General features: G+C 41.3%; 1 protein-coding gene across 2 annotated transcripts in view; it reads right to left on the reverse strand.

Moving 5' to 3' along the window:
- Window positions 1-12282, reverse strand: part of LOC109888246 (sodium/glucose cotransporter 5) — an 82704-nt gene that overhangs the window by 22247 nt on the left and 48175 nt on the right. For both annotated transcript variants that reach the window (XM_031817336.1, XM_031817337.1), the window contains one exon: window positions 10598-10705. In XM_031817336.1, coding sequence (XP_031673196.1) covers window positions 10598-10705 — 108 coding nt within the window. The remainder of the gene's footprint in view (window positions 1-10597; window positions 10706-12282) is intronic.

The following is a 12282-nucleotide window of genomic DNA, read 5'->3' on the forward strand; positions in this document are numbered from 1 at the left end:
TGTCTATTCCAATTCAAGCCCATGGTATTGTCTATTCCAATTCAAGCCCACGGTATTGTCTATTCCAATTCAACCCAACCCCATGGTATTGTCTATTCCAATTCAAGCCCATGGTATTGTCTATTCCAAATCAAGCCCATGGTATTGTCTATTCCAATTCAAGCCCATGGTATTGTCTATTCCAATTCAAGCAAACCCCTGGGTATTGTCTATTCCAAATCAAGCCAACCCCATGGTATTGTCTATTCCAATCCAAGCCCGTGGTATTGTCTATTCCAGTCCAAGCCAACCCCATGGTATTGTCTATTCCAATTCAAGCCAACCCCATGGTATTGTCTATTCCAAATCAAGCCCGTGGTATTGTCTATTCCAATTCAAGCCCATGGTATTGTCTATTCCAAATCAAGCCCATGGTATTGTCTATTCCAATTCAAGCCCATGGTATTGTCTATTCCAATTCAAGCCCACGGTATTGTCTATTCCAATTCAACCCAACCCCATGGTATTGTCTATTCCAATTCAAGCCCATGGTATTGTCTATTCCAAATCAAGCCCATGGTATTGTCTATTCCAATTCAAGCCCATGGTATTGTCTATTCCAATTCAAGCAAACCCCTGGGTATTGTCTATTCCAAATCAAGCCAACCCCATGGTATTGTCTATTCCAATCCAAGCCCGTGGTATTGTCTATTCCAGTCCAAGCCAACCCCATGGTATTGTCTATTCCAATTCAAGCCAACCCCATGGTATTGTCTATTCCAAATCAAGCCCGTGGTATTGTCTATTCCAATTCAAGCCCATGGTATTGTCTATTCCAAATCAAGCCCATGGTATTGTCTATTCCAATTCAAGCCCATGGTATTGTCTATTCCAATTCAAGCAAACCCCTGGGTATTGTGTATTCCAATTCAAGCCCATGGTATTGTCTATTCCAATTCAAGCCAATGGTATTGTCTATTCCAGTTCAAGCCAACCCCATGGTATTGTCTATTCCAATTCAAGCCAACCCCATGGTATTGTCTATTCCAATTCAAGCTAACCCCATGGTATTGTCTATTCCAATCCAACCCAACCCCATGGTATTGTCTATTCCAATTCAAGCCAACCCCATGGTATTGTCTATTCCAATTCAAGCCAACCCCATGGTATTGTCTATTCCAATTCAAGCCCGTGGTATTGTCTATTCCAATTCAACCCAACCCCACGGTATTGTCTATTCCAATTCAAGCCCACGGTATTGTCTATTCCAATTCAACCCAACGAAATCATTATACACAGGCAGTTAGAAAAGCCAAGGCTAGCTTTTTCAAGCAGAAATTTGCTTCCTGCAACACTAACTCAAAAAAGTTCTGGGACACTGTAAAGTCCATGGAGAATAAGAACACCTCCTCCCAGCTGCCCACTGCACTGAAGATAGGAAACACTGTCACCACTGATAAATCCACCATAATTGAGAATTTCAATAAGCATTTTTCTACGGCTGGCCATGCTTTCCACCTGGCTACTCCTACCCCGGACAACAGCACTGCACCCCCAACAGCAACTCGCCCAAGCCTTCCCCATTTCTCCTTCTCCCAAATCCATTCAGCTGATGTTCTGAAAGAGCTGCAAAATCTGGACCCCTACAAATCAGCCGGGCTAGACAATCTGGACCCTTTCTTTCTAAAATTATCTGCCGAAATTGTTGCCACCCCTATTACTAGCCTGTTCAACCTCTCTTTCGTGTCGTCTGAGATTCCCAAAGATTGGAAAGCAGCTGCGGTCATCCCCCTCTTCAAAGGGGGGGACACTCTTGACCCAAACTGCTACAGACCTATATCTATCCTACCGTGCCTTTCTAAGGTCTTCGAAAGCCAAGTCAACAAACAGATTACCGACCATTTCGAATCTCACCATACCTTCTCTGCTATGCAATCTGGTTTCAGAGCTGGTCATGGGTGCACCTCAGCCACGCTCAAGGTCCTAAACGATATCTTAACCGCCATCGATAAGAAACATTACTGTGCAGCCGTATTCATTGATCTGGCCAAGGCTTTCGACTCTGTCAATCACCATATCCTCATCGGCAGACTCGACAGCCTTGGTTTCTCAAATGATTGCCTCGCCTGGTTCACCAACTACTTCTCTGATAGAGTTCAGTGTGTCAAGTCGGAGGGTCTGCTGTCCGGACCTCTGGCAGTCTCTATGGGGGTGCCACAGGGTTCAATTCTTGGACCGACTCTCTTCTCTGTATACATCAATGAGGTCGCTCTTGCTGCTGGTGAGTCCCTGATCCACCTCTACGCAGACGACACCATTCTGTATACTTCCGGCCCTTCTTTGGACACTGTGTTAACAACCCTCCAGGCAAGCTTCAATGCCATACAACTCTCCTTCCGTGGCCTCCAATTGCTCTTAAATACAAGTAAAACTAAATGCATGCTCTTCAACCGATCGCTACCTGCACCTACCCGCCTGTCCAACATCACTACTCTGGACGGCTCTGACTTAGAATTCGTGGACCACTACAAATACTTAGGTGTCTGGTTAGACTGTAAACTCTCCTTCCAGACCCATATCAAACATCTCCAATCCAAAGTTAAATCTAGAATTGGCTTCCTATTTCGCAACAAAGCATCCTTCACTCATGCTGCCAAACATACCCTTGTAAAACTGACCATCCTACCAATCCTCGACTTTGGCGATGTCATTTACAAAATAGCCTCAAATACCCTACTCAACAAATTGGATGCAGTCTATCACAGTGCAATCCGTTTTATCACCAAAGCCCCATATACTACCCACCATTGCGACCTGTACGCTCTCGTTGGCTGGCCCTCGCTTCATACTCGTCGCCAAACCCACTGGCTCCATGTCATCTACAAGACCCTGCTAGGTAAAGTCCCCCCTTATCTCAGCTCGCTGGTCACCATAGCATCTCCCACCTGTAGCACACGCTCCAGCAGGTATATCTCTCTAGTCACCCCCAAGACCAATTCTTTCTTTGGCCGCCTCTCCTTCCAGTTCTCTGCTGCCAATGACTGGAACGAACTACAAAAATCTCTGAAACTGGAAACACTTATCTCCCTCACTAGCTTTAAGCACCAACTGTCAGAGCAGCTCACAGATTACTGCACCTGTACATAGCCCACCTATAATTTAGCCCAAACAACTACCTCTTTCCCAACTGTATTTAATTTGTATTTATTTATTTATTTTGCTCCTTTGCACCCCATTATTTTTTTATTTCTACTTTGCACATTCTTCCATTGCAAAACTACCATTCCAGTATTTTACTTGCTATATTGTATTTACTTTGCCATCATGGCCTTTTTTTGCCTTTACCTCCCTTCTCACCTCATTTGCTCACATTGTATATAGACTTGTTTATACTGCATTATTGACTGTATGTTTGTTTTTACTCCATGTGTAACTCTGTGTCGTTTTATCTGTCGAACTGCTTTGCTTTATCTTGGCCAGGTCGCAATTGTAAATGAGAACTTGTTCTCAACTTGCCTACCTGGTTAAATAAAGGTAAAATAAAATAAATAAATAAATAAACCCCATGGTATTGTCTATTCCAATTCAACCCCATGGTGTTGTCTATTCCAATTCAAGCCCATGGTATTGTCTATTCCAATCCAAGCCAGCCCCATGGTATTGTCTATTCCAATTCAAGCCAACCCCACGGTGTTGTCTATTCCAATTCAACCTCATGGTATTGTCTATTCCAATTCAAGCCAACCCCATGGTATTGTCTATTCCAATTCAAGCCAACCCCATGGTATTGTCTATTCCAATTCAACCCCATGGTATTGTCTATTCCAATTCAAGCCTGTGGTATTGTCTATTCCAATTCAACCTCATGGTATTGTCTATTCCAATTCAACCCCATGGTATTGTCTATTCCAATTCAACCCCATGGTGTTGTCTATTCCAATTCAAGCCCATGGTATTGTCTATTCCAATCCAAGCCAGCCCCATGGTATTGTCTATTCCAATTCAAGCCAACCCCACGGTGTTGTCTATTCCAATTCAACCTCATGGTATTGTCTATTCCAATTCAAGCCAACCCCATGGTATTGTCTATTCCAATTCAAGCCAACCCCATGGTATTGTCTATTCCAATTCAACCCCATGGTATTGTCTATTCCAATTCAAGCCTGTGGTATTGTCTATTCCAATTCAACCTCATGGTATTGTCTATTCCAATTCAACCCCACGGTATTGTCTATTCCAATTCAACCCCACGGTATTGTCTATTCCAATTCAACCCCATGGTATTGTCTATTTCAATCCAAGCCAACCCCTCGGTATTGTATATTCCAATTCAAGCCCATGGTATTGTCCATTCCAGTTCAAACCAACCCCACCTTATTGTTTATTCCAATTCAAGCCCATTGTATTGTCTATTCCAAATCAAGCCAACCCCATGGTATTGTCTATTCCAATCCAAGCCCGTGGTATTGTCTATTCCAGTCCAAGCCAACCCCATGGTATTGTCTATTCCAATTCAAGCCAACCCCATGGTATTGTCTATTCCAATTCAAGCCAACCCCATGGTATTGTCTATTACAAATCAAGCCCGTGGTATTGTCTATTACAATTCAAGCCTGTGGTATTGTCTATTCCAATTCAACATCATGGTATTGTCTATTCCAATTCAACCCCACGGTATTGTCTATTCCAATTCAAGCCCATGGTATTGTCTATTCCAATCCAACCCCATGGTATTGTCTATTCCAAGCCAACCCCATGGTATTGTCTATTCCAATTCAAGCCCATGGTATTGTCTATTCCAATTCAAGCCCATGGTATTGTCTATTCCAATTCAAGCCCATGGTATTGTCTATTCCAAGCCAACCCCATGGTATTGTCTATTCCAATCCAACCCAACCCCACGGTATTGTCTATTCCAATTCAAGCCAACCCCATGGTATTGTCTATTCCAATTCAAGCCAACCCCATGGTATTGTCTATTCCAATTCAAGCCCATGGTATTGTCTATTCCAATTCAAGTCAACCCCATGGTATTGTCTATTCCAAGCCAACCCCATGGTATTGTCTATTCCAATTCAAGCCAAACCCATGGTATTGTCTATTCCAATTCAAGCCCATGGTATTGTCTATTTCAATCCAAGCCAACCCCTCGGTATTGTATATTCCAATTCAAGCCCATGGTATTGTCCATTCCAGTTCAAGCCAACCCCATGGTATTGTTTATTCCAATTCAAGCCCATTGTATTGTCTATTCCAAATCAAGCCAACCCCATGGTATTGTCTATTCCAATCCAAGCCCGTGGTATTGTCTATTCCAGTCCAAGCCAACCCCATGGTATTGTCTATTCCAATTCAAGCCAAACCCATGGTATTGTCTATTCCAATTCAAGCCAACCCCATGGTATTGTCTATTCCAATTCAAGCCCATGGTATTGTCTATTCCAATTCAAGCCCATGGTATTGTCTATTCCAATTCAAGCAAACCCTTAGGTATTGTCTATTCCAATTCAAGCCCATGGTATTGTCCATTCCAGTTCAAGCCAACCCCATGGTATTGTCTATTCCAATTCAAGCCAACCCCATGGTTTTGTCTTATTCCAATTCAAGCTAACCCCATGGTATTGTCTATTCCAATCCAACCCAACCCCATGGTATTGTCTATTCCAATTCAAGCCAACCCCAATGTATTGTCTATTCCAATTCAAGCCAACCCCATGGTATTGTCTATTCCAATTCAAGCCCGTGGTATTGTCTATTCCAATTCAAGCCAACCCCGTGGTATTGTCTATTCCAAATCAAGCCAACCCCACGGTATTGTCTATTCCAATTCAACCCAACCCCACGGTATTGTCTATTCCAATTCAAGCCCACGGTATTGTCTATTCCAATTCAACCCAACCCCATGGTATTGTCTATTCCAATTCAACCCCATGGTATTGTCTATTCCAATTCAAGCCTGTGGTATTGTCTATTCCAATTCAACCCCACAGTATTGTCTATTCCAATTCAACCCCATGGTATTGTCTATTTCAATCCAAGCCAACCCCTCGGTATTGTATATTCCAATTCAAGCCCATGGTATTGTCCATTCCAGTTCAAGCCAACCCCACGGTATTGTTTATTCCAATTGAAGCCCATTGTATTGTCTATTCCAAATCAAGCCAACCCCATGGTATTGTCTATTCCAATCCAAGCCCGTGGTATTGTCTATTCCAGTCCAAGCCAACCCCATGGTATTGTCTATTCCAGTCCAAGCCAACCCCATGGTATTGTCTATTCCAATTCAAGCCAACCCCATGGTATTGTCTATTCCAATTCAAGCCAACCCCATGGTATTGTCTATTCCAAATCAAGCCTGTGGAATTGTCTATTCCAATTCAACCCCATGGTATTGTCTATTCCAATTCAAGCCTGTGGTATTGTCTATTCCAATTCAACCTCATGGTATTGTCTATTCCAATTCAACCCCACTGTATTGTCTATTCCAATTCAAGCCCATGGTATTGTCTATTCCAATCCAACCCCATGGTATTGTCTATTCCAAGCCAACCCCATGGTATTGTCTATTCCAATTCAAGCCCATGGTATTGTCTATTCCATTTCAAGCCCATGGTATTGTCTATTCCAATTCAAGCCCATGGTATTGTCTATTCCAAGCCAACCCCATGGTATTGTCTATTCCAATCCAACCCAACCCCACGGTATTGTCTATTCCAATTCAAGCCAACCCCATGGTATTGTCTATTCCAATTCAAGCCCATGGTATTGTCTATTCCAATTCAAGTCAACCCCATGGTATTGTCTATTCCAAGCCAACCCCATGGTATTGTCTATTCCAAGCCAACCCCATGGTATTGTCTATTCCAATTCAAGCCCATGGTATTGTCTATTCCATTTCAAGCCCATGGTATTGTCTATTCCAATTCAAGCCCATGGTATTGTCTATTCCAAGCCAACCCCATGGTATTGTCTATTCCAATCCAACCCAACCCCACGGTATTGTCTATTCCAATTCAAGCCAACCCCATGGTATTGTCTATTCCAATTCAAGCCCATGGTATTGTCTATTCCAAGCCAACCCCATGGTATTGTCTATTCCAATCCAACCCAACCCCACGGTATTGTCTATTCCAATTCAAGCCAACCCCATGGTATTGTCTATTCCAATTCAAGCCCATGGTATTGTCTATTCCAATTCAAGTCAACCCCATGGTATTGTCTATTCCAAGCCAACCCCATGGTATTGTCTATTCCAATTCAAGCCAAACCCATGGTATTGTCTATTCCAGTTCAAGCCAAGCCCATGGTATTGTCTATTCCAATTCAACCCCATGGTATTGTCTATTCCAATCCAACCCAACCCCACGGTATTGTCTATTCCAATCCAACCCCACGGTATTGTCTATTCCAAGCCAACCCCATGGTATTGTCTATTCCAATTCAAGCCCATGGTATTGTCTATTCCAAGCCAATCCGACGGTATTGTCTATTCCAATCCAAGCCCATGGTATTGTCTATTTCAATCCAAGCCAACCCCTCGGTATTGTATATTCCAATTCAAGCCCATGGTATTGTCCATTCCAGTTCAAGCCAACCCCATGGTATTGTTTATTCCAATTCAAGCCCATTGTATTGTCTATTCCAAATCAAGCCAACCCCATGGTATTGTCTATTCCAATCCAAGCCCGTGGTATTGTCTATTCCAGTCCAAGCCAACCCCATGGTATTGTCTATTCCAATTCAAGCCAACCCCATGGTATTGTCTATTCCAATTCAAGCCAACCCCATGGTATTGTCTATTCCAAATCAAGCCGGTGGTATTGTCTATTCCAATTCAAGCCCATGGTATTGTCTATTCCAATTCAAGCCCATGGTATTGTCTATTCCAATTCAAGCAAACCCCTAGGTATTGTCTATTCCAATTCAAGCCCATGGTATTGTCCATTCCAGTTCAAGCCAACCCCATGGTATTGTCTATTCCAATTCAAGCCAACCCCATGGTATTGTCTATTCCAATTCAAGCTAACCCCATGGTATTGTCTATTCCAATCCAACCCAACCCCATGGTATTGTCTATTCCAATTCAAGCCAACCCCATGGTATTGTCTATTCCAATTCAAGCCAACCCCATGGTATTGTCTATTCCAATTCAAGCCCGTGGTATTGTCTATTCCAATTCAAGCCAACCCCGTGGTATTGTCTATTCCAAATCAAGCCAACCCCACGGTATTGTCTATTCCAATTCAAACCAACCCCACGGTATTGTCTAGTCCAATTCAAGCCCACGGTATTGTCTATTCCAATTCAACCCAACCCCATGGTATTGTCTATTCCAATTCAACCCCATGGTATTGTCTATTCCAATTCAAGCCTGTGGTATTGTCTATTCCAATTCAACCCCACGGTATTGTCTATTCCAATTCAAGCCCATGGTATTGTCTATTTCAATCCAAGCCAACCCCTCGGTATTGTATATTCCAATTCAAGCCCATGGTATTGTCCATTCCAGTTCAAGCCAACCCCACGGTATTGTTTATTCCAATTCAAGCCCATTGTATTGTCTATTCCAAATCAAGCCAACCCCATGGTATTGTCTATTCCAATCCAAGCCCGTGGTATTGTCTATTCCAGTCCAAGCCAACCCCATGGTATTGTCTATTCCAATTCAAGCCAACCCCATGGTATTGTCTATTCCAATTCAAGCCAACCCCATGGTATTGTCTATTCCAAATCAAGCCTGTGGAATTGTCTATTCCAATTCAACCCCATGGTATTGTCTATTCCAATTCAAGCCTGTGGTATTGTCTATTCCAATTCAACCTCATGGTATTGTCTATTCCAATTCAACCCCACTGTATTGTCTATTCCAATTCAAGCCCATGGTATTGTCTATTCCAATCCAACCCCATGGTATTGTCTATTCCAAGCCAACCCCATGGTATTGTCTATTCCAATTCAAGCCCATGGTATTGTCTATTCCAATTCAAGCCCATGGTATTGTCTATTCCAATTCAAGCCCATGGTATTGTCTATTCCAAGCCAACCCCATGGTATTGTCTATTCCAATCCAACCCAACCCCACGGTATTGTCTATTCCAATTCAAGCCAACCCCATGGTATTGTCTATTCCAATTCAAGCCCATGGTATTGTCTATTCCAATTCAAGTCAACCCCATGGTATTGTCTATTCCAAGCCAACCCCATGGTATTGTCTATTCCAATTCAAGCCAAACCCATGGTATTGTCTATTCCAGTTCAAGCCAAGCCCATGGTATTGTCTATTCCAATTCAACCCCATGGTATTGTCTATTCCAATCCAACCCAACCCCACGGTATTGTCTATTCCAATCCAACCCCACGGTATTGTCTATTCCAAGCCAACCCCATGGTATTGTCTATTCCAATTCAAGCCCATGGTATTGTCTATTCCAAGCCAATCCGACGGTATTGTCTATTCCAATTCAACCCCATGGTATTGTCTATTCCAGTTCAACCCAACCCCATGGTATTGTCTATTCCAGTTCAAGCCAACCCCATGGTATTGTCTATTCCAATCCAAGCCAACCCCATGGTATTGTCTATTCCAATTCAACCCAACCCCATGGTATTGTCTATTCCAGTTCATGCCAACCCCATGGTATTGTCTATTCCAATTCAACCCCAATGGTATTGTCTATTCCAATTCATGCCAACCCCATGGTATTGTCTATTCCAATTCAACCCAACCCCATGGTATTGTCTATTCCAATTCAACCCAATCCCATGGTATTGTCTATTCCAGTTCAAGCCAACCCCATGGTATTGTCTATTCCAATTCAACCCAACCCCATGGTATTGTCTATTCCAGTTCATGCCAACCCCATGGTATTGTCTATTCCAATTCAACCCCATGGTATTGTCTATTCCAATTCATGCCAACCCCATGGTATTGTCTATTCCAATTCAACCCAACCCCATGGTATTGTCTATTCCAATTCAACCCAATCCCATGGTATTGTCTATTCCAATCCAAGCCAAGCCCATGGTATTGTCTATTCCAATCCAAGCCAAGCCCATGGTATTGTCTAAAAGGGTCTTACCTGCTGAACATGGTTGTATTAGAGACACTGTCTGATCTGAAATCCAGCAGCAGGAGACTTGGACTGATTCATCTAAACGCTACAAGTTAGATTTCTTAAATTTATGTTATTGTAACTTTAGCTTCTCAAACCAACGATGAGGACATTCATATATATTAAGAGCAAGTTCTACGTTCCTGATACATTCTACACCACCCAGAGACATTACGGATACATTCTACACAACTCAGAGACATTCTACACAACCCAGAGACATTCTACACCACCCAGAGACATGACTGATACATTCTACACCACCCAGAGACATGACTGATACATTCTACACCACCCAGAGACATTTTACACCACCCAGAGACATGACGGATACAATCTACACCACCCAGAGACATGACGGATACATTCTACACCACCCAGAGACATTCTACACCACCCAGAGACATTCTACACCACCCAGAGACATTCTACACCACCCAGAGACATGATGGATACAATCTACACCAGGCTTTTACACACATACAGCATTACACACACTCACTCACCGCTGGGCATGAGTTCGATGACCAGTTTTGGGAAGGCGATGTTGGAGCAGCCCACCTCCGCTCCACACACCCTCACACACTCCTCTGGGTCCACACACCCCACCGAGTCTGGAACACACAGTTATTACCCTGGTTTTAATGCCTATGATTATTACACACAACATTATTACCCTGGTTTTAATGTCTATGATTATTACACACCATTATTATTACCCTGGTTTTAATGCCTATGATTATTACACACCATTATTATTACCCTGGTTATAATGTCTATGATTATTACACACCATTATTATTACCCTGGTTTTAATGCTTATGATTATTACACACCATTATTATTACCCTGGTTTTAATGTCTATGATTATTACACACACCATTATTACCCTGGTTATAATGTCTATGATAATTACACACACCATTATTACCCTGGTTTTAATGTCTGTGATTATTACACACACCATTATTATTACCCTGGTTATAATGTCCATGATTATTACACACACCATTATTACCCTGGTTATAATGTCTATGATTATTACACACACAATTATTACCCTGGTTATAATGTCTATGATTATTACACCTCATTATTACCCTGGTTTAAATGCCTATGATTATTACACACGATTATTACCCTGGTTTTAATGTCTATGCTTATTACATACCATTATTACCCTGGTTCTAATGTCTATGATTATTACACACCATTATTACCCTGGTTTTAATGCCTATAATTATTATACACCATTATTATTACCCTGGTTTTAATGTCTATGATTATTATACACCATTACTATTACCCTGGTTTTAATGCCTATGATTATTATACACCATTATTATTACCCTGGTTTTAATGTCTATGATTATTATACACCATTATTATTACCCTGGTTTTAATGCCTATGATTATTATACACCATTATTATTACCCTGGTTTTAATGTCTATGCTTATTACATACCATTATTACCCTGGTTTTAATGTCTGTGATTATTATACACACCATTATTATTACCCTGGTTATAATGTCTATGATTATTACACACCATTATTACCCTGGTTTTAATGTCTATGATTATTACACACCATTATTATTACCCTGGTTTTAATGTCTATGATTATTATACACACCATTATTATTACCCTGGTTTTAATGTCTATGATTATTACACACCATTATTATTACCCTGGTTTTAATGTCTATGATTATTACACACCATTATTATTACCCTGGTTATAATGTCCATGATTATTACACAACATTATTACCCCGGTGTTAATGCCTATGATTATTACACACCATTATTACCCTGGTTATAATGTCTATTATTATTACACACCATTATTATTACCCTGGTTTTAATGTCTATGATTATTATACACCATTATTATTACCCTGGTTTTAATGCTTATGATTATTACACACCATTATTATTACCCTGGTTTTAATGTCTATGATTATTACACACCATTATTATTACCCTGGTTTGAATGTTTATGATTATTACACACCATTATTACCCTGGTTATAATGTATATGATTATTACACACCATTATTATTACCCTGGTTATAATGTCCATGATTATTACACACACCATTATTACCCTGGTTATAATGTCTATGATTATTACACACCATTATTACCCTGGTTAAAATGTTTATGATTATTACACACCATTATTA

This window comes from Oncorhynchus kisutch, unplaced genomic scaffold (genome assembly GCF_002021735.2).
Source record: "Oncorhynchus kisutch isolate 150728-3 unplaced genomic scaffold, Okis_V2 scaffold995, whole genome shotgun sequence".
NCBI classification, from domain to species: domain Eukaryota; kingdom Metazoa; phylum Chordata; class Actinopteri; order Salmoniformes; family Salmonidae; genus Oncorhynchus; species Oncorhynchus kisutch.